The sequence below is a fragment of the Desmodus rotundus genome, chromosome 6 (genome assembly GCF_022682495.2).
Source record: "Desmodus rotundus isolate HL8 chromosome 6, HLdesRot8A.1, whole genome shotgun sequence".
NCBI lineage: Eukaryota > Metazoa > Chordata > Mammalia > Chiroptera > Phyllostomidae > Desmodus > Desmodus rotundus.
Window position 1 is genome coordinate 158,545,407 of NC_071392.1, and position 24,023 is coordinate 158,569,429.

Here is a 24,023-nt window from a genome sequence, read left to right on the forward strand (position 1 = left end):
GTTTCCTTAGAACAACGCATACTAGATTTCCGTCACAAGTACCAACAGTCCATTTCAACTCATTTCTCCCAAGCTTGCTTCTACATTACAAGGTCCATCACATGATTAAAACCCCTGTGGCATATGCAGGGATATAAGACTCTGAGGTCAAAGGGCAGAGAGACATGTCAGTGTCTAGAGCAGAACCTTTACCCCGTCTACCAGAACAGCACTGCAGTAGGCGGAACTTCAGGAGTGCCCTTCCCCAGTCTCTGGACCTGGGAATAGATGGCACCACTTCTGTGATGATGTTATGTCATATGGCCCATTTAACCTTCATTCAGCTACAGAGACTATCCCGTGAGCCCGATCTGGGTACATGAGCCCTAAAAGCAGAGTTTCTCTGGCCGAAAGCAGTAGTCAGAGATTGTCAAAGCAGGAGAAGGACCTGATGTGCAGTTGTGGGTTCGAAGATTTTGGGGAGTGAGGAGGGGGCAGCTGCACATGAGGAGGAAGGCAAGTGGCCTCTGGAAGCGGAGAGATTGGCCCCAGCTTAAATGGTAAAGGAAAATGAACTTTACAATGTGTTCATTCAACAAGTGTTTATTGGGTTCCTATTATGTAATGGACACTGTGCCAGGTGCAAGAAATATAATGACGGATAAAATCATCCTATCTTTTGAAGTTCTCAGACTGGTGGAAGAGACTGATATAATAAACTGCAATGAGAAAGGCCCCAGGGTAGGAAGCTGCACAGGGTACGGTGGGGGGCAAGCCAATGAGTGGCATGGAGGACACGAGTCAGAAAGGCTACAAGGAGTGATGCCCGAGCAGACAGTCAACAGATGAGCTGAGGTCTGGCTGGACAGCGGGAGGAGAGGGAGTTAGGAGGCACCATTCAGGGCTAAGGGACCTGTGAAACCAAGGAGCAGCCAAGTGGACCTACTGGTGATTTGGTGTTCTGAGAGAGCCAGGTGAAACTCAGGAGAGATTCCAATCCAGACGAAAACAAGGCTCAGATAACGAAGACCTTGAAGGCTGGGTAGTAAGACCCATGATAAGCAGAGATTCACGGTGAGATTCAGATTTGGAAACTATGTTGGGGATGAATTTGACCAAGAATATAGGCAGAAAGTTCAGAGTGGCGAAGAGAAATTTGAGAACTATTCAGAGTAAAATCCATGTGCTTTCAAAACTGAGTAACGGGATGGGGTGGAGTCAGGAAGTCTTCGAAGAGGGAGGCTCAGATGAGTCCCCAGTTTCCAGCCGAGGAGACTCATTTGATGACGGCAACACGGAGGGATGGAATCACCGGCTAGGTTACACACACAAGGACACGACAGGCTGGAAAGGAGCACAGAGACGTCCAGAGGCTGGTGGCAAGCTTTGCATGCTGGGCTCCACTTGGTAAGTTTTAGACAGCCAAAAACGTTTTCTAAGACTAGAACGGTAATTTATTCTCTGAAAAAGCGGGCAGTCATGTAATCGCCCAGACAGTAAGTGGGGTCCGCGTTCAGGTGGAGGCAGTAGATATGCAAACTATTTCCATGTAGGAACAGTGGGGCCTAGCAACTGACTAGGCCGCCAGGCAGGCAGCAAATGAAGTCTGAGTAACATTATTTCAAAAAAAAAAAGGAAAAGATGAGAAAGTGTATTTATGTATACAGTTATTACAAAAGTACAAACGCTCCCTGTAGGTCAGGTAAGGCACTAGGTAGGATGTGTCAGGCCCAAAGGTCAGACCAGGGGCTGGAATGAGCAGATCCAGCTGAAATCATTGTTTAGGGAAGGTAGCTGGCAAAGAGCAGACAAGATTACAAGGAAGAAAAGCGTTTAAGATGAAACCCTGGGGAACATTTACACTTACGGAAACAGCATAAAACCTCACACATTAATTCACGCAAAATGCTCAGCTATAATTGATTGAGCATGAAATAAGTTCAAGGCTCTGAGAAAGATACACATTGGTATCGAGGAGTCTATTAGCAGGGGCGTTTACTGTACGTAGCTACGATACTAAACTTCTGGTTACTATAGTAAAGTTGCAAAAAATGCAAGGGAGGTGGAATACTATGCTAGCATGAGTGAGTTAGGGACGACTTCATGAATAATGCACCTGAGATGACCCTTTGAAGACAGAGAAAGAAGCTAGGCACAGGTAAGATAACAGAATGAAGGGAAATGACAACCAATAACAGTGGCAGACTTTTACATACAGTTGGTCAGTCTTTGCAACTGTTACCTGGACAAGGGACCTGGCCCTAGAACAAGTCTGCCTAGGGCCAGCTAGTAGTGCGTGGGTTCCTGGCTTCCGGCAGGAAAGATTTCACAACACGAGTCCAGGTGACTCTGAGGACACACTTATTAAAGCCGAGGACAGTGAAACAAGAAAGGGTCTAGCATAGAAGTCGTCAGAGAAAAGGGAGCCCGGGGCACTGGGGGGTCAGCCCGGGACAGGCTGCCAGCCGCCCGTTATCTTGGTTTAGGAGACTGGCACCTGTGGGGAAAGAACTAGGGGAAGAAAAGAAAGGGAATGGCAGGGGCTGCTTCCCGGAGGAGAGCGCCCGCTGACCTTGAGGCTTTCATCTCTTTCCTGCAGGTGGAATCTCAGGGGAGGGTTTCAGCAGAATATTCATCAGTTTTCCAGGTGTGCTGGTGCAGGGTTGTGGTCTCCACTGATCGGTCAGTGACAAGGCAGGGGTCCTTAGTCAGTGCAGCTGGTCCCGAGGTTAGCATGGCATCGCTTGTCTGGTTCTGCTGTGTTGCTGGGCCTGAAGCTGACATTCGACTGAGGCCTCGCTGATATCTCCAGGAAGAAAAGGCCCATCACTCTGGGGCTGATGGACTTATTTTCCCACTTTTGCCCCCTTCTGTGCACATGGGGCCTTCTTTCCCCCCCCAGCGACCATCTACATGTGGCTGTAACTTGCTCAGTTTGTTCAGTTATTTGTCAGTTTTCCTGTCCCACTCGCCAAGGAATTTTCCTAGCTTCTTACTATCCTGTCTCACAACTATCCATTTTATTTTTTTTAAAGGAGAATGGTAAAAGTTGAGTACAGGTAAGAGTGTGCTGTGGCAAAGAAGAGGGACACTCTGGCTCAGTTAGCACAGTTCCCTCTCGATAGTTTCTACGGTCAAGAATAAAAACCGAAGTGGATATTCACTCAAATGTTTGGTTGAGGATAATGGATCCATTTACACGAAGTGTAACAATGCTCTTCTGTAGAACGCTCATGGGCACCCACGACAGGGGCAGCTACACTTCTGGGGGCGCCGTAACTCCGACACAATGTAGCAGCTCCCACAGGAATGAAGAATGGCAAAACGTGATGGGAGCACTAAGGAAACACCCAGGTACGAGGGACTGAATTGCTGCGTTCAAACGTGCTGTGTGTAAGACCGTGGGCCTTGGCTGCAGCAATCCCACGTCCAGGAATCTACCACACAGACACCCACCAGCCCAAGTGCGAAACTACCCACATCTACGAGGATTTGATCCGGACTATCAGGAACAGTAAACGACCAAAAACAACCCAGTAACCCAGCGGCAGGCTGACCAGACTTCGGGATATCTATACAATGCAGTGCTATGCAAGGGGGCGGGGGCAGGGAAGGAGCGTGAATTCCTATTTGCTAACACGGAAAGATTGCTAGATTATACTGTTAGGTGGAAAGAGATCAAGTTACACAAAAAAATCAAGGTACAACTCTGTGTGTAATATGCAACCTTTTATATGGGACTGGGGGAAATAGGAGTGTGTGTGTGTACACACTTATATTTGCAAAAGGGACATGGAATAAATAAGAAACCAATGATAGAATGGGAGGAAATAAGCAGATCATCTATCCGACAAGGGTTTGGTGTCCAGAATATATGAAGAATTCTTAAAACTCAACAACAAAAATACAATGCAGTTTAAGGATGGGAAAAGATATTTCTCCAAGGATGGCATGCGAAAGCCCAATGGTTACATGGAAAGATCCTCACATCATAAATTATTAGAGAAACGCAAATCAAAACCGCAGTAAGACACCACTTTCACACTTTCCAGGATGATTTTTTTTTTAAGAAAAATAACAAGTGTTGGCAAGGACGTGGAAAATCTGGACTTCTCATACATTGCTAGTGGAAATATACAACAGTTCGGCCACTGTGGAAAACAGTCAATTTACTCAAAATATTACACACAGAATTATCATATCATCCCACAATTCCACTCCTAGGCATATAACCAAAAGAAATGAAAACAAGCAACTAATAAAAACGGTTACCTGTGACAGGGGAGGGGCAAACAGACGGCAAGGCAAAGGTATAAGCAAGACCCCTCTATGCTTCCTATACAGTTTGACCTTTGACCCTTGTAAAGCTGTCAACAACCGCACATCCACTTTATTAAATTTTAGGTTTAAAAATAATTTTTGTTACAGCATGAAGAGTGGTTCTTTGGAAAGTAAATTCTCCAGGTACCATAAGATCTTTACAATATCCTTGTCATTCACCTAAATTGATCATTATACTGATTCAGAATCAACCAAGTAAGTACCTTAAGCTCTTCTTACCACAGTATGGCAGGTTCCAATCCGCTCACCTCACTCACATTCGTGAGCTGAGCAGCCAGAGCCGGAGGTCCCAGGACAGGCCAAAGGCCACTGCTCACAGGACGACCACCCAAGACTCTGTCGTAAGTTGTGCTGTTAGAAACCTTATGTGCTCTGAAAAAAATCAACTCAAACGAAATGGCCCAGGAAAATCAAAGATGAATTTCTAATTCATTTTTACTTTGATTTTGAGGCTTCTAAGCAATCTGTCAAAAAATTCCACAGTATCATCTTGCTTCTACATTTTTAAAAGACTTTTTAGTGTCAAAAAAATTTTCTTTTCACATAAAATAAATAGGCCTAATAGTTTTCATTTCAAGAACCTTCCATTGATATTCCCTGAAATATCTTAATTTTAGGACAGCAAGATATCCTGAAATCCTGTTATGTTAGCAAACGTTAAATTTCAGAAGAAAAACAAACTTCAAGAACTGTGGGATGCTCTCTGTCAGAGTCTACAGGCTACATTCAGTTTTTATCAAGTACAAGGTTTAGCACGACTGCTCACCTGATATTTTTAAGCCACGCTTTTCCTGGCAGTACCAAAGTATCAATTTCTCTAATTCCTGAGATCTATCAAAATCATTATTTTAAACATTTTTGGTCAAGTTTAACACTATAAAGTTTTGTCTTATTCTACAAGCAGCAAAAAAAGACACAAAAGATCTTATTTCCTTTCTTATCAGAGATGAGTAGTTAAACAAATTCCATATCTCTGAAACAGGACTTATTCTGGGAAGGTTGTAATTAATATTATTTAAACAGAGCAATTGCTTAATACAGAAGACACTTGACTAACATCTGCAAAGACCAGGAACTGACACCACAGATAACTTATTTGGAAAGAATAAAAATTAGTCAAAATTCTTCCTCTATATTTAGGGTTTTCATATACCAACCAAGAGAAAAAAATCGATCAGCATTCAACCGGGCCAGTTTTTAAAGGAGGAACTCTGACACTGAAATACACAGTTCTGAACGCTAAGCAGCAATTTACAGGAACAGGAGTTCTTATTCTGTATAATATGAAAATATACCTTTTTTATTACTTTAACTTTCTCCGTAGAGTTCAAGTTATGTGTAAAACAAGAGCAAGGAATAGAAAAAAATAGAAGAAAGCTGTAACTGCAAAGGAAGGCGAAGGTATTTGGAAATTACCTCCGGAACGGCTGGGTCTCTCAGAGTTCACATGCGAGTATGGGGGAGGGGGGAGAGGGCATGTACGCATGAAGCAGAATCTTCTGGAGTTTCTGACACCCACACATGAGGACAAAGGCGAAATGAATGTGGAAGCCGTGTTCCAAAGGGCAGAAGCATTAGGATTCTGCCACACCACACCCTTCCCACCACGTCCGGACAATCCTGTAAGCAGCTGAAATTCAATTTCCCTCTCTCTCAGAAAGCCTTGGGACACAGCTGAGTCATCATCCCTTTAAATGTTCACACTTTCAGGAAAGTAAATAAAAAAAGGATTATTAAGAAAGGGTTAGGCAAATGGCAGAGGAACTCAGATTTTTAATGTAAATAAATAGTAACAACAAAAGTAAAATCCTTGAACGGAACATTCAGATGTACTTCAAGGGCTACGTTTCTTTGGATTTCCTTCAGTGATTACAGTTCCAAGGCCAAAAGGCTACTTGAGTGGCAATAAACAGACCAGGCCGTCACTAGATAACAGGCCCTTCCCTGTCACCACAGAGCACAAAGACAGAAAGCCGAAGGGACAAAAACATTAAGATCGTCACATAGTACATACAGGAAGGTCCTCCCCCAAAAAACAGATTTATTTTTAAAAATCGTGTATTTATTCTCACATGTTTAACCTTCAATCACCTTCAAAGTACTCTCCATTGGATGCAGTACACCTATTGAGACGTTTTCCACTGCTCAGAACAGTTTTTGATCTCATCAATGTTGATGTCTTAGTGCTTCTACCATTATATGTTTCACCTCTTCCACATCAGCAAAATGCATCCCTTGGAGGAATTTTTTCATCCAGGGAAACAAACAAAAAATTGCTCAGGGTAAGATCACATGAATAGGGAGGGAGGGGCATGGGAGTCATGCCATTGCGGTCAAAAATTGCTGAACACTCAGTGTAGTGTGCGCAGGTACACTCATAAATCACCCATCATGAAACGGGCAAACGCACTGAAAGTCTTCAAAAAAAAAAAATTCACTTAAGCTGAATGCAGCCTCTCACAACATCACCAGCTGGTACACTGATGCAGATGGGTTCCTGGAACACTCACCTAGCAGGGGAAGCCTGTACTACAAGGGGCCTGACTTCCAGAAGATAATTCTGTGGGTTTGGGGGGGTTATATATCCCTTTATATACATATCATCTAGGTAGTGAAAACTTATCAGGCCCAGAAAACAGAAAAACACTCCAGTAGAGAGGATAAAAGAAACTTCTAAGATGTAAACCAGCTGGCTTAGGCTATACCAGCCAATGGGTAAAAGGGAATCGAACTGATGGAAGTAGTACCTTACACTTGCCAGCTAGGCCCCCAGATGCTCTTCCTAGGACTCAGCCCCCTGAAAAGGCACTACACAAATATGTCTGGGTACACTGATCCTGACTCCGCCAAGCACGACAGCTTGGCAGACCCCCACCAAGTGAGACCCATGCCTCCCCTATGATAAAGGGTGGGGGCTCCCCTAGCTAGACAGCTTGTACCCTGAATCGAAACATTAAAGTAGCTTAGCGAGGCAGCTCCTCTGTCTCAATCATCTATGTGCAGCATATTCTTTAATACACCACTCCCTGCATGTTGTTCCCCGTCCGTCCCCAAGCGCCTCTGACTTATCGGGACAGTTTTCAAAGGTCAGGGAGTTATCTACACATACTCCCTGATGCACCTGTGCTTCCCCTCACCGCTGGCCCCTATGGACAGGCCACACTGCCCAAATGCATCGGTGGCATCTCAGCCCCACATCTATTGCACTGCCGTTGCCATCCTTACCCAAACCTCAGTCCTATCCCAGCTGAACTCTCGATCACAGAAAGAGCCATCTGTCTAGCGACTTGAATAAATTTGATTGCCAATCAAATTTAAATTAACTCTGGAGTATCCTCACCAGAAATATTCCTTCCCTGTTGGGGTTTCAATAGTGAATCACAATTGATGGGATCTGGTACTATGGCAGGGATGATATGATAGGTCGGGAAAGTCACCAGCAAGCCAAGAAACCTCAAGAAGAAAAAGAGATACATGACATCATTTGTGGGGGGGGAGAAAGGAGAGAGAAGAGGGAGAGACTACAAACAATGAATTAGAGGAAGAGAACAACCAGGGTAAGTTAAAAAGGCAAGAAACAGGTAACGGCTTCTGTGTGTTTTATTTTAGTTAAGGACAGAGAAACATATTAGGCACTCATTTAATCTGATAAATTAATGAGCACAATTATAGCTGTGATTTATTAAGCAAGAAATTTTGCTAAATGCTTTTATATACATCTTTTCTAATCCTTACAAAAACCTTGTGAAGACATATTAACTTTTCATTTTATAAACGAGCAACTGAGACACAGGTTCTGTAATTTGCCCAAGGTCACACAGCTCATAAATGACAGAGCCAGGACTTGAACCCAGTTCTTTGACTCAAGACACTGTCATGTTATAATGCCAATGCACTGTAGCCAATGTGTGTATTTAAAAATGAGACATATGTACACGTGCTAACATGCAATGATCTCTAAGAGACATTGTTAAGTGACAACAGAAGTGCAGTGAGGGCAGTTCCCCAGGTAATAGTATGTTACCATTTGTCTAAAAGCAAAGAGGGGGTGCGGGGGGATATTTGTCAGTGTTGCACATCAAATGTCACTGGAAGAATACTTAAGAAACTGGGAACAGTGCTGACCTCAAGCAGAAGGACCAGCGGACTGAGAACCAGGGAAACAGAGCCTTTCCGCTCCACACACGGCAGCATGGCACAATTTTTAACCCCTCTCGCGTAGTTTTTCATAAATAAGAAGCACTACATCAGAAAACACAACGTGAGTGTAAAAACTAAAGTCCTGCCATAAAAAGATACCACAAGCCTCCTTCCTTACCAAAGCTACATAAAGAAGCTTAAAACAACAAAGGCAGCCCTACCTTAATCAAGCATGCTGTCCAGGTGTCCTTACCTCTAACAACCCTCGCGTCTGCACACGGGCACGTGCGCTACCACACGCAAAGAGAAAAACCAACCCCTGTGCAAATGGGAGGCAGGACTGCAGGCAGGAACCCTTCGTGAGGTTGGGAAGAAAAATGGCCCCTCGAAAATAGGAAAGCAAGAGAGGAGCAGGCAGAGGCAAGCCCGCCGCTGGCTGGCCCCGGGGGAACACGGCCACGGGACAGAGACAAGCTAGAGAAATGGGGAGGAAGACGTAGGCACAGAGGCAGTTAAAGCAAGGTCAGGAGAAGGAATTCTCACTCCCCAAATACTCTAGAAAATGGAAAGATGGAAACAAAATCAAAACACACACAGCCCAATTTCATTTGTTCATTCAGAATCCATATGTGTTCCTTTAATTGCCTTTAAATACTTACTTTTAGAACTTCCATAATTTTATATCTATAATGTGATATTCAAAATTATTGGCAATGCTTGTTAAGCCCTCCCCCCATTTCAAAAGGTTTGAATACCGTATGTTGAAGAAAAGCAACTCCAGCTAACTTAAGCAAAAGGGGGATATACTGAAAAACAAATAGATTTGAGGAAATGCTGAACATCAACCTTCAGGAAAGGCAAGAACCAGAGCAGCTCCGAGGCTGCAGGGGCTCTAGAGCTCCGAGAAAACCAGCGATGGCACGGCAGGGACACGGCTGGGGGGCCCCGCCGTGTGCCAGGGCCGCTCTCAGGAAACGGCACATTTCTACAAGCCTGGCCACGCTCCAGCTGTTGCCCGGCACGCCGCAGCTTTCTCGCATAGCCCTCTCCTAATTTACACTCGCCTTATATTTAACATACATTGATAAATTTGTAATTTACATGGAACATTTCAATTTAAAAAGCACTCCTAATTTTTGGTTACAACTAATTACATGCTTCAAACTTTTTGTATGGAATACTATAAAAAATTGAACTCATTGAATTGTTTCACTATGAAGAGAATCTGACACCAGAATCATAAAACAAAGATTAAGCAACACTAACCAGAAATGCATGGTACAAATGCGTTTACCCACCCATCTTTCAGAGGGGTTTTTGCATTTCTGATACAGCAGGCCTTTTCAAACAGATGAACAAAATAAGGCCCAAAACAATCATTTAAGTTCCTGCAAATAGAAAAGAAATTCTCAGGTCCCCATTAAAGCAATCTCAGCCTAAGTCACTAAACTACTTCAATCCATATTCCTCCTAAAATCCACCAGTACCATCACATTATGGTAAATAAGTGCTTTTGTCATTTTTTTAAAAAGTTATAAATGCTTGTTTGAGACTTAGAACACTCAGGAAAAAATAACTCTGTAACAGAGAGAGAAGCACGTTAAGTTGGCTGATCGATTCCTTCAACCATACTCAATGGATGTATTATGAAACTGAGTAATTTCCTATCCAGTTCTGACTTAACATTATGTCCCCATTACTTTTCAAATCTATTATACTTTTCTATATTTTATATTATTTCTTATTTCAAAAGCAACCTAAGCCCATTATAGAAAATCACAAAATAGAAAAAAGTAAAAGAAAATACCTGTATCTCAACTAAGAAAGGGCTGCTACCAAAATCTTGGTGGGTGGCGCTCCTGACGTTTTTCTTCTTACGTGTGTAGGAGTGACCCCACGTCAGAGAGCTTCCCATGTGTGCTCAGGTCTCACACGAAGGGCAGCACAAAGCCAGGACCAAGAGCAGGGCCTCTGGAGCCAGCCAGCGTTGCATTCAAAGCCCAGCTCCCCCGCTCACTAAGCGGGTGACCCTGACCTGTCTGCGCCTGTTTCCTCATCTACGAAGCAGGGCTGTGAGAGGGTACACGTGCTGCCTAGAAAGGCCGAGCACAGCGTTCACCTCAGAAGAAACACTCAGTAAAGACAAGCTAGTGCTACTCTGTACAAAGCATGATACAACACCATTTTTCACCTAATATATTCTGAACACCCTTCCATGTCAATTAGACCCACTTCTACAACATCCTTTTTAACTCTGATGCAGTACGCTAGTTTTCCCATGTGCTCTATCAGCCACTAGAAAAGATGTCAGAAAAATTCAGGTCCTCATTATTTTAGTCAGGGCCACCTGCTGTTGGCTAATTGGACAGAGGACTCCAACTGACCCAACTTGTTCCCCAAAAGGCGGAGTGAGCGGCAGAGTAGGATAGGGCCCTCGATGTTTCCTCACCAGCTGACCTGGGGAAAGTCACAGGGCAAACGAGGCCTCTCAAACCACAGGGCATACACATAAAGAATAAATTCCAGGGCCATTGCTTCCTGTCGCTTCGCACTTTGCTGTTTGCATTTCCCTCCTTCCTTCTGGTTTCTTCAAGTACATCTCCTGGTGGTTCCTTCGCAAGTCTGAGTGATCACCACGGTCTTCATCTGCAGTCTGCACTTCACTCTTACTCGTGACTGTTACTGTACACGGAAGCAGAATTCCAGGTTGGAGGTTGTGTCTCCCACTCCGCACTGTGGGGACATGATTCGATCACCTTCTGCTGTGAACAAAATGCCTGCTGGTCCCCACATCGTTCCTCGCGTTGCTTTTGTCTTTTCTCCCCAGTATTTCACCCACGATGTCTGGGTGTGAGTTTATTGTTACTTCTCCTGCCTGGGGTTAACTGTGCTTTTGAACCTCAGGGCTCTGGCCTTGCATTGATTGAGGGAAATTCTCAGCCATGACACCTTCAGATTGTGCCGCTCTCACTGTCTCCTCTTTTCTGGAAGTTTGCAGGAGGTAATACTGGACCTTCTCCTACTAAGGCTCCTAAGTCTTAACCACTCATTCCCGCCCATCCCCTCACCCCCCAGTACTGGGTTCCAAGTAATTTCACACGTCTCCTTAAAGAGCAATAGTTTTCCCTTCAATTGTATCTACAGCTGCTTAGCCTGTCCATTGAGGTCACTTCTATTTATTGACCATAATTTCATTTCTTGAAGCTATATTAGGTCTTTTCCTAATCTGTGTGTTGTTTGCCAACCTGCAATGTTCTTTCATTATGGTCTTACCCCTTTTGTCTCTAGTAGTTTCAACCCCTGAGTCCCAGGAGCCTCTCCTGAAGTACCAATCCGCCTCTTTACGTCTGCTCATGCTGCTTCACGGGACTCACTTCCTGTGTCGCTGGCAACTTCTTAGTGCGGTTCATCTTTAGCATGAGTTGCTTCCACTACAAGGGTCCGAGGTTTTCCGTTTGCTCTGCAGGACGGTTTTCCACTTATTTCTGAGGGCTCCACTGGTTTCCACAGCTCTGGACCGGATTCTGTGGTACTATCTCAGCTTGAGGGTTAGCTGCTATAAGAAACGTTAAATTTTAACCCAGCCCCAATACGAGGTACAGCCTTGGGGTTTAGATGTTTCTCTCTTTTTTCTTTGTTGTGCACAACCCCAGAATGACAGCAAGTCTCTGCACTCTTCAGACTAGTGGGCAAGGTTTTTCTAGACCTCTGTTCACAGCTGGGCCAGTCCTTCGCGGTTTTATGCGGGTGACCTCACCTCTATCCTCCTCCCTTATGCAGACCTCAGACTGGGGTCCCCATTCCTTCATGAGAGCCGCAGGACCAAGCCCTCGGGGCCTATAACCAAATCTGGAGCCGCCAGAGGCCTTGACTCCCACCTCACCCTGGCCTGGAATTCTCTTTTCACCCTGGCGCCTGGGATTCCCTGGCCTCCCGGGCTCAGGAGTGCTTTTGTTAGTCCTCCCCATACTTGGTGGGCGGTGTGTGTGTGTCTGCAGCAGGGGGAGGGTGGCAACCCTCTCCATCGGGTCCAGTGGCGATGTCGCCAGAAGCCTCCAGTCATCACGAAATGTGGAAACGACCCCTTCAGAGAATTGTGCTGATCACTGACATTCTGCCAGATGACAATGGCCCACTTTTATTTTTTCAGCCTCGAGATCAGTTTTCAACTTGGAAAAAATAAACATTTCTAAGGCATTTTGAGATCACTCTGTCACTATACATTTCAAATTCTCATTTCCTTTTCTTGCTTGAGAATTTCAGCAGCATGAGCACACACCTGTTGGCTGCTTCCCCTCGCTACCCATCCATTCGGTAACCAACTGCGGTCTACTTCATGCTCCTGCAACTCTAGTGGAATTATACTCAGCAAAATAGACATTCCCCACCTAATCAGCAAATTCAGCGGCCTTTTCTTGGTCCAGATTTTACTCACCTCTGCAGCAACACTGACCACGACTATTTTTCCACCCCAGTATCACCCCAGGTCAGATACTTAGTATTCCCATATTATCGCAACCATTCTCCAGTTCACTCGCATCACTCCGATCTGCTCCCTCAATGTATCCAGTAAGTCACAGCCAGACTAACATTACCGGACCCTAGTCACGTCAGCCCTCCACCCTCCCTGCTGTGTCCTGCAGCGCTCATTAATACCTAGTGCTCCGGGAAAGGTAAATGAGGCGCGTCTGTCCACAAACACGTAGACAGCAACACTTACAGGATGCATGCTACGTACTCAGCCGTGCTGAGCACCTCACCTGGAATCATATCAAATGATCCTCACAATAGTTGTATCAAGTAGGTGCAATTATTATACCTACTTCGGGCATGAGAAGTAAAGCTTTAGTAAAGCCAAATGGCCAACCCAAGGAAGTACAGCTAGTAAGTGACTGAGTCGGTTTGATTTTATGCCTCGCCCATCCTCTTAAACAACGTAAGCTATGCTGTCTCCACACATATTTATACCACATACCTAGGCCTCTCCTCTGATGCAAAACTCATATCCGAACACCTTGTAGGCAGCTCCATGTGGAAGCTTTAGTGGTACCTCACGTTAACACATCTAAAACCAAAAGCGTGATCATCCTGCCCAGACTGAGGTGGTGCAACTTCACTGAGCAACTGCTCGACTAGTCGTGCAAGCTGAGAACCTGGACATCACCCTGGGCATATTCTTGCTCACCCTCCACACCACCAGCGACCAAATCCTGCCCGTTTCTGTACCTTCCTTGGTCTCTCGACTCTACCCAGTGCTTTCCATCTCCAACACGATCACCCTGGTCCAAGCTCCCACGCTCTCTCACTGCAGCTGCCGATGCAGCCGAACTGGTCTGCTGTCGTTCATTCCGGTTTCTCCCAACCCATCTTCAGTTTTGCTTTTCCCCCTCAAGGTTATGCTTTTAAAATACAAATCTCAGCCTTTCACAAATTTTGGAATCACGACCAAAGCTTTAAGTCCATCTTTACTCCAGGGTCTGAAGCAACAGGCATGCAAAGACTGGAGATAGCTGGGTTTCGGTCACAGGAAAGCAGCCAGTTTTCAGCGAGAGTAGCGGCACCAACACGGGAACAGAAGCAAACTGAGGGATGACGACAGGAAGACAGTACCTGAGAGGTTCCAGACACTTGGCTCTAGTTATTCCTAAGGCGGAGCTGAACCCTAAATTTGCCAAGTTTCAAGGTGTTCTTTGCGCTACACAGTAAATCCCCTGGATGTCTCCAATGAAATCCTTTTCTTCTTAAGTAATTCAGACTGACTTTCTAGCTTGTAACCTGGAGTCTTAGCTAAGAATAAAAGAAAACCTTTGAAGAGCCCAGAAGACATTCTTAGAAAAATGGGACGTGCCTACAAGGCAAAAATAAAGTCTACATAAAGTAAAACTACCTGTGGCCGGAAAATACATAAATACATGCACTGTTTGTAAACTTACGTATCTCCCCCTTTAAAAGGTGTTACATAAAATGTTGCAGGGTAAGCGCCATACTGTCTGTAAAGTTCTGCAAATCATCACAGCTCACTGTAGAGCTAAATACTGAATAGAAACATTGTAAGTGGAAGCATGACTATACAATAACATAAACCATAAGGTGCATCCTTGGAAACCCATTCTCTCTGGAAACAATTCACACATGTGCTCATGTAAATAAAATGTCATTCTCTAGTAACGCTTTACTGCCACTCTATTTCCTGGTTTGGATTTGCATTGTCAAGATTATAAACGCTCCTTGTTCATAGCCAACAATTTTATATATTGCATAAGTATCCTGAAAAGTAGTGTACCGTGGAAGGGGGAAGAATCATCTATGGAAACTACAGATTACATTCTATAGAAACACTTTTTCTATTGCCATCTGGTGGTTCATGTATTAAATCAATGCTGACAACACCCATTGTATAGAAGGGCTTGGTCTACAAAATCAAAATCTCTCTCTCTCTCTTTTTTTTTTTTTGGTATGACATCTAACACCTAGGGAGAAGCCAAGATAGAACTGACCTTCACTTCGAAGACAGGCCCTCTTTCATGAGAAAACCCCAAATGCACACACATAAATTAAGGTTCACACTTAAGAGGAGAACCCACACTCACCACAGCCTCTGGAAATGATCGTCCTTATCTAAGTATGATCGGTTACACCTATGTGAAATGAACTTTGAAATCCCTCCTCACCCCAAATCTAAATTTTTCCTAAGTAGCCCGCTTGGGTTGCTAAAAGTCTTACCACCAACTATTCTCACTGCAGGCAACTCCCGGCGCTCCCAGAACAGCCACACTCCTGTTTGAGTCACTACCGCATTCTTTGGTTACATCCCAATATTTTTTACCTTGGAAAGATCATTCATCTTTGTAAATTCAAGATTACAATATTTGTGAGCTTCTTAACCTCTTGCGATAAAGAATCGTGTCTAGAATACAGAGGAGCGTTCTGAAAGGGAGGGAAGGTAACAAAACTTTGCACCAAAGGCTAATGTTGTTTACGTAAAATATGGGCCTGGGAGTCCAGCCCACTCTCTGAAGCTCACATCTCCAAAGGCTGGCCTTATCAGTTTAAAACACACACAAACACAGAGAAAAGCCAAAAACACTGCAGAAACCATTGCCTTAGCCTGTGTTCAACAAGCTCATCTCCAAAGATCAGTAAATGGAGTTGACTGGCGTCTGTTGTCAAGAAATTGGATTAATTAGTAGTGGTTATATTCACTAGACATTGTATATCAATAGAGTACCAGCTAAGCCTGTTGAAATAATTCTTGTTAATTTTTAGAGCTTTTCATTTACTAAAAGTCCCTCATGACGACCACCAACCTAACGTTAGGGTGAACACAAACTTCAACAGAACCATCTACCAATCTCTTTCATTACTCACGGTCACCATCCAGTAAATACAAGCATTCTCATACCCACCCGTTTTATATCTTCTTCAATTTCTCACTGCATTAATTACCTCCAGTAGATTTTAATTAGACTTGCCCTTTAGTCTTCCAGCCATTTAAGTAAATAAGCATCTCATTTTTTTTAAGATTGTATTTATTTTAGAAACATAGATCGGTTGCCTTTCGAACACCCGCAACTGGGGACCTGGCCCACAACCCAGGCCTGTGCCCTGACAGGGAATGGAACAAGCAGCCTCCCAGCCCGCAGGCTGGTGCTCACTCCATTGAGCCACACCAGCCAGGGCGCATCTCACATTGTAAGGAAATTTATTTCCCCAAATTTTAGGCTTACACTGACCAATTATGGCACTCATTCATTTTAGAGAACCTAAAATTTTGAGCATGAACCACTTTCAGGCCAGAGCAAATCCATCATGTGTTAAATGGCAGCCCCTAGAGAGAAATATCACATTGCACCTTAGCTGTCTCAACATTGTATTAACTACCCTGGCAAAGGTAAAATGAGGGGAATTAGGTTCCAAGAGCGAAGACTCCAAGAGTGGAGTTACAGAGTCCCCAGAAAGGAGACACACTTACGGAGTCTGGTGAAGGGCAGAAGGGATTGGACAACATGCAGAAGATCAGAGAATCAGAGAAGAACAATTTTGAAGATCCAGTCCAACCCCCAAATTTTACAGCTGAGAAAACACACTCAGAGAGCCTAACGGATTTGCTCACATTGCAAGTTAGTTACAGAATCAAATAAAAACCAGGCCTACTGACACTTAGCCCAGTGGCTTTTCCACTCACCACACCTGCGTTTCTAGGAGAGCTTTTAAAATAGTCTTATTCCCACATACCCACAGGAGACCCCAGGAGCCAGGGTGGTGGTAGAGGGTGGGGGGCTGGTGCTAGGCTAAGGCAATGAGTCTCTGGCTTTAGAGATGCCGGACGGGAGGTCAGACCACCTAAACACTAGACTAGCACGTGTATAAATGACAAGGGCTTCCTCAAGCAGTGCTCCCGTAACATTGTTGGCTTTTGTACGCAGACTCAGAAAGAACAGTGTTAATATATAATGAAAGTACATCATTCTCCGGAACAAGTCTCAGGTGTAGGGTCAGTAACGGGCAGGCGAGTATCTGCCAAGCGATGGCAGACTTTTGTGTTTCACTGACTCCTTGAAAAACTTCATTTCTTTGTGCTACCACAAAAGGGTAAGAGGAGTTACCTTATTAGCGGTCCCAGTTGACAAAATGTATTCTTCCTTGGGATAAAAGGTACAAATGTTTATAACCTTATTAAAAGACATTTATAAATTTAGGGGGAAGCTTGTCTAAGAAAAATGCCTTATAGACATATTCAAGTCAAATTAATGAGAATGAAAGAGACTATACAAATTTAAAAGGTAAGTTATATTAGGTTGAAATGTATCCAGATAATAAGACTGACATTGATACCTTTACTTTTTAAAAAGATAAATTTACCTGAACTCCTCTTTATACGGTGCTTTTCAAGCTGATTTTCATTCCCCATCCTCAGCTTTACTCAAGTTTCATGGATTTGGATTTAAAGGGTCTACTCTTACAGCTAGTTTTTCTTACATCTAAGCTGTGACCTAGTCAAAATCCAGTTTTTTGTGTTGTCACTCTCCGCTGTTCCCGTCTCTAGATTCAGTCAGCCCATATCACTGGTGTCTGACCTCCGGGACACCCAGAGGAAGGCCCCAAATCCATGCCTCACAACGAAAACAGCACAAAGACTTTTAGGGTAGAAATAAAGGCAACTGGCAGGTAGAATTTAACTCAAGGTCCTCTTTGATTCCACTCAATTACCTGCTGGCCAGAGTGACTGTGCTTTTACTCAGTGTCTGAGGGCACGGGAACCTTCCTGGCTAAGCACAACGGTCCCAGCACGCAGCCAAACTGAACTGTGGTTAGATTAAATGCACATAAAGCAAAATAACAAATTGAAAGCCTGTATCTGACAAACCCCAACTCTATTTTCAGCCAAAGGACTTCAGTGCACGTACTTGAGTGCAGATAAAGATTCCCCAAGTGTTCCTCAAAGAAATGGTTGGCACGCTCCTAGTGGTCAGTTCTGGGACGTTCGAATCTGCCGCCAAACTACCACAGCCCATGCTCAATTACAATTTGACAGTTATTATCTTATGGGGAGAAAAACGCCGAAATGGCAACAGTCATGTTATTATGGGAGATGGGTGAGTATATACGAAGGGGGTTACACTTAACCCTCTTCTCTATTTTCCTAATTATATATGTAATTTTTATTTTTTTTACAATAACAGTAAATAAGGTACCCTGAAACCTGAGGCCAAGTAACTCGGCACAGTATTTAGAAAATACCAACGGGCCGTCTTCCCTCACACCTCCTCCTCCCACGGAAAGGCAGAGACCACAAGGGAGACACCCCTGCCCCTGGTGGCGAACACAGGCCGTGGAGCAGGCAGGCTGTTTTCCACGGTGGCTCCATCACGACTACCCTGGGACCTTAGGCAAATTAAGTAACATCTCAGTGCCTCAGTTTCTCACAGGTAAAACAAATGTCAAATGCTCCCCACCTGCGTGGGCTGGATGGAGAGTAAACAAGCCTGTGCAGCACCTGTGCGTGGCACCTACTAAGGGCTCAACAAAGGGCCGCTGCAGGTGGCTATGCAGAAGCCAGCAGAGAGGGTGAAAACTGCTTATTATTAGATTTACCACACAGTTACCCACCCAGTGGCCCGGGGCCACCTGTTAAACATGCAGTCGCCTAATAAGATGCTCAGTAAGTATCCGAGCGCCTCCCATGCGTAGCACTCACTGTGCGTGAAGACTTTGGTGAGGCAGGCAGCCTGGACCTCCAGTTCCAACGGATGCAAACTCGCCACACCGTGAGGCTGTGAGGGAACGCGGGCTGGAGTAAGAGGAAGCACTTCTGCGGTAGTGGGAAGCCAGAAGGGCCCCAAAGGAAACTAAATTTGTAGTGAACCCAATGAGCACTGTTTCGTGCTTTCTCCAGCAAACCAGTGGCATAAAAGCCTAATTTGTAGACCCACCCAAGGCTGGGAATTGGCCTGAGAAAAGTGGTAGCAGAACCAATAAGCCCGTCAAAGGCCCAGCGGGAAAGCCGAGACACGGCAGACTTCACACACGATACTGCGGCCCTGCCACCCGTCTGAAACCCTCAGGTCAGCTCCGGGGCGAGGACAGAAAGCAGGCGTGCACTGCCGCCGTCTTTCAGAACTGAAGTCTTGGATCTTTAGGAATCCAGGGAAGTCCTGCACAGCAATGCCCAGGGTCCGCAACACAAAGTCTCTTTACACGTAAAAAGCAAAACCTCAGGACTACTGAAGTTACATTTTGAAGATCCGAACCTGCTGTTTCACACAAAGGTCAATTGCAGCTCCTCTCCCGACGGGCTCTGTAACTAACCAGATGTAACTTCTCCTGGTAAGTGTTGCACTTTGCTCCCAGACATCCCTGGACCAACCCTAACCACACAAAACACCTAATTAGTAGAAAACACTTGAGAAATTAGGGATTACTTCACTAGTTGCAACTTAGTGGCAAGTACTCCAGAATGTTACATTTTACTCCATAAGATTCAAGAGAACACATCCCTGCCCATATGACCGGCTAACTCATCATCCCATCAGAAATCGCTACAGCAGCCCCAGAATTTTCATTTTCAAGATACATGAGCTTTTGTCAAATGGTGACATCTCTCCTGTAATGTGAATTTCCAACATGATATAAAAAATGATGGATATATTACTCATTTCACAGAACACAGAGAACAGAAACCTGTCAATGAATTTAAAACTTGTGACAACCTATTTGAAATTTTACACTAAAACATCTGTACACTTTATAAACCGTTTAAATGTAAAAGAGGCGCCACTGTTTTTGCTGGCATCACGGGATAAACTTCTCCTTCCTAACAAAGTTTGAGTATCTCCTTGTACTTTCTTTAGTACATTTCCGTCAACGTTACGGCTGTAAAAATGTGACTTGTTACAGAGCCTTCAAAGTGCAGCCGATGAGAAGTGGAAACGCCGAGCAACGCGCTGCGAAACCGAGCCGAACCGGGTCCCCTCCCCGCGCCACGGACACGGTGCACAAATTTCCAAGTGTGTCAGTGCACGTGTGTCAGTGCGAGTGTGTCAGTGCACAAGTGTCAGCGCGCAGCGCTCACGGCCCCGCGCGAGCCGGCGTCTTCACCCGTTCGTCGGGGGCGTCAGCGAGCCCCGCTTCCCTCGGACGGTTCCTTCCGCGCCCGAAGCCGGCTCGCGGGCGACCCGCACACGCCCTCCCACCCAGAGACGCTTTTCCCCCCCGAGTCGTCGAGCCGAGCGCGGCGCAGACACGCGAAAGGCTCGCTCGCTGACTGACGGGGAAGTTAACCCGCGCGGAGCAGGGCGGGGCGGCCACCTGGGCCCCGGGCGCGCGTGTGACCCTCTCGAGGGTCGCGGCCCCGCGGAGCCGCAGGGGGCGCCGGCGGGAGAGGTGCCCCCGTGCGGGGGTCGCCGCGCACCGCGAGCCCCTCCGGCCCCGCACGGCTCCGCGGGGGGGCGCTGCCCGGCGCGGGGCGCCACCCCGAGCCAACGGGGGGCCCCGATCTGAGGGCAGAACTCGGTCCCAGGGGATCCCGCCCCCCGGCGCCGCCACACGGGCCGCCCCCGCCCCCGAGACCCCGCGGGTCCGAGCCGAAGCCCGCACGGCCCGGCGGGCGCTGCGGACGCCACCGCTTGCGGGCACCGCGGCGGCCGGGGCGGCGGTGCGGGAGCCGGGAGTCAGCCCCGCGCCCAGCGCGCTCGGTGCGGGCGGAGCAGCGGGCGGCTCTGCCCTCAGCCCTGGGCTCGGCGGACCGAAGGGCGCCCGCGGCGGAGCGCCCAGCCCAGCTCAGCCCAGCCCGCGCCGGCCCCGGCCCCGGCGCTCCGGACCCCGCTCCCCGCCCCGCGTCCCGACCCCGCGCCCGCCCCGGCCGGGCCCCCGCCTACCTTGCGCCAGCGCCCGGAGCAAGTGCAGCTGCAGCGCCAGGAGCGCCCACCATCCGCGCCGCCGGCCCGCGCTCAACTTTGTCGCCGGCCGCCCGCCGCGCTCCCCCGCGTCCGCGCCGGGGCTGGCGGACGCCTCGCGGGCTCCCCGGGGCCGCCGCCGCCGCCGCTCGGGGCCGAGCCGGGACCCCCGCGACCGCCCCGGGCCCGCCGCGCCGCCGCCCGCCGCCCGCCGCTCGCCCCGAGCCATGCTGAGGGGCCGCCGCCCCGGCCTCAGCCCCACGAGCGGGACGGGCGGGCGGGGGGCCCCGGCCGAGCGCCCGCGGGGCGACCAGGTGCGGAGACCCGGCGCTGAGGGGCGCGGCGGGGGAGAAGTTGTCAGCGGGAGGATTCCTGTCGCGCCGCCCTCAGCGCCCGGGTGGCCGGAGCGCCCGGGCCGCGCAGCGTCTCGCGAAAGGGTCTGCGGGCTCTGAGCAGACGCCTCTGCCTCTGCCGCCGCCCCCGCCCGGCGCTGGGGAGAAAGTGCGCCCGCCCGCGCCGCCCGCTAGCCCTCCGCCGCCGCTTCCCATTCACAGCCCGGCCTAACGCCCCGCCCACCACGCCCTTCGCCACCGCCGATTGGTCGAGGGGCGGTGGCTCGCGCGCCCGAGTCCCGCCCCCTCGCCCTCGCCAGTTTTCAAACTCGCCGCGCCCGCCCGCCTGGAATTTCGCGCCGGCCCGGGGCTCTGCTCCGCGGCTGCCGCGCCGGCTGCGCCCCCTAGGGACGCGTGGCGAGCACTGCAGGCCACCGCCGGCTCCGCGCGCGTCCCCGGGTGGCCCGGGCCGGGGGCGCGGGGAGGGGGTCGGTGTCGGCCTAGCCCTGCGCGTGTGCTGCGGGAGCGCAGGTGGCTTGCCGCACCTGCGGCAGAGGGGCGGGCGGGCCAGGCGGGCCACGGGCTGGGGCAGGTGGGCGCGCCCTCCCCGCCGCCCCCGGGAGACGCCCTGCTCCCCACCGTGGGCTGTGTGTTCGGGTGGGTCCATGCCAAGTGACTGTGATTGCAAAAGAGAAACACGCTCGTTCTGTCCGGTTTTCAATTTCTGGCAACAAAAGGCTCCTCTGGGTTTAGACCCGCTGCGTGTTGAGAGGAGTGGACACCGGGTCTGTAGGGGCGTCCAAGGTCATGCGTGGCCGGCGGGGACCACAGCGTGGCCGCGTCCCGCCGGGGTGGCCGGTATCGGGGAGGGGCCCCCAGGGGGGAGGGCCCCCTAGAGGAAGGGCCTCCTAGGGGCGAGGGTCTCGGAGGAGGGAGGGCCCTGGCGCGGAGCCCGCAGAGCCCTCGAGGGGAGGGGCGGGCGCGCGGGCCGCGCTCGGCCGCATGTGGTACGCATTAGCCGAGTTTATGGGGTGAACTCAGCGCTCTGGAGGCTGGAAGGCCAGCGTTGTCGAGGGAGGAGGCCTGGAAGGTGACACACAGTCTGACGCTGTTGGCAGCTGGCCGGGGGAGCCCGGGGGCGTGTGATGATTGAGCGGGAGGATGCCAGTGGTGTTGGGGGCGGGGTGGGGCGCGCGCCTCCCTCGGGCCCGGGAAGTGCGGGGGGCCGGGGCCTGCTCCCCCGTTTATTGCCCGGGACGGGAAGGGTCCAGGTGAGAGGGAAGGGCCAGCGGTTCCTGGGTGGGAGCTAACTCCCGAATCCAGAGCACCTACTGTGCGCTGCACGACTTCATCTAAGTTTTAACAATGGCTCTGTGGAGGAAAGACAGGGACACGGGCCCAAAGACAGCAGCCAAAGGAAGGTGGACTCGGAAAGGGACCCCTGCCCTCTACCCCCTGCCCTCTCCCACACTGGGTAAGGAGGGCCAGTGAGGAAAGACTACGCATTGCCGGGGGGAGGGGGGGCAGCTGGGGCCGCAACGTCATCGTCACCGTGCCGATCCCCACCGCCCCCTGCCCGAGAGCTGCTGTCCCCGGTACAGGGGGGACCGGGACCAAGAGGAGAAGTGGCTCCACCTCCGAGCACCTCCGCTCTGCTCAGGGTTAGGGGCTGGGGGTCTTAGCTGCGCTCCTTCTGGTTGTGAAACCTGGGCAAACGGCCGGCCCTACTGTGCAAGGTCGGGAGTGATTCCAGGGCACGTGGCTGTGGCGCGGGGGTGAGATAATGCGCACTCTGCTGTCCCAAGCCACCCACGCTACACACACCAGTTGAATCCCGGCCACATTTAACCTTTTCCTCCCAGATAAAAACATGTGCCCCTTACTTGCCCAGCAGAGAGCGAGCCAGGCCCATGTGCCCTTCCAGCTTCCTGACTTCTGACCACTCAGAAAGGTCCGGAGCCTCTTTCGCTGCTGCGTATTGGTGTTTGCTCCGGGGGCAGGTCTGGAGGCCCCACGGGGAGCGCATTATCCCAGCATCATCCTGAGTGGGTGAGGCCCTAATGTGGCCTCCCTGTTAGGGCTGAAGGAGGGAAGCCCAGGAAGTTCGAGGAAGCCAGAGAAGAAATCCAGCTCCCTGAGTCCTAGTCTGAGGCTTTTTCCCCTCCAGACGACATTGCGTTTTCCGTGGACCCTTAGACCACTGTCTGAGGGGGGGTGTTTAGACTGTTCATTCTCAAAGATTATACTGAGAAACCCCTTTCTAATGCTGGGGAGGGCAGAGAGCACAGAGTTGGGATGTTTCTGCCCAAAAGGGCCCGTTAATCTCTCTCAATTTTATCCAGCTCAGTGAGGAGATCTCGGGAAGTGCACATCTTATAAACGCATGCTCACCTTTAGAAATTTTCAGTCAGCCCTTGGCCAGCGTGGTTCAGTTGCTCGGGTGTCCTCTGGCAACGGTCACCCGGTCACAAGGTCACCCCGTGCAATTCCAGGGCAGGACACGTGTATGTTGTGGGTTCGGTCCCCAGCTAGGAGAGGCATCAATGCTTCTCTCCCTCTCTTCCTCCCTCCCTGCCCTCTCTCTAAAAATAAATTTAAAATTTTTTTTTAAATCCTTTCTTTAAAAAAATAAAAACAAATAATAAAAGTTTTTAGTCACCTATTCTAAAAAGCAATGTGGTTTAGAGATGTTACTTTTTGAAAGCAGACTTATTCTTCACTAAAAAATTTACTGTGGTGGCTATCTTCCACCTTCCAGAACAAGGAGTTGGGGTTTTCCCTGCTAATTAAAGAGAGAGAGAAAAAGAGTTTTCAAAACAAAAATGACAGTTTAAGA

At 48.5% G+C, this 24,023-nt stretch overlaps 1 protein-coding gene across 1 annotated transcript in view; it reads right to left on the reverse strand.

The window, feature by feature from the left end:
* Window positions 1-21,366, reverse strand: part of SDK1 (sidekick cell adhesion molecule 1) — a 576,882-nt gene extending 555,516 nt beyond the window's left edge. Inside the window, exon 1 of the mRNA XM_053926257.2 lies at window positions 20,838-21,366. Coding sequence (XP_053782232.1) covers window positions 20,838-21,084 — 247 coding nt within the window. The 5' untranslated portion in view covers window positions 21,085-21,366. The remainder of the gene's footprint in view (window positions 1-20,837) is intronic.
* Window positions 21,367-24,023: the final 2,657 nt, after the last annotated feature.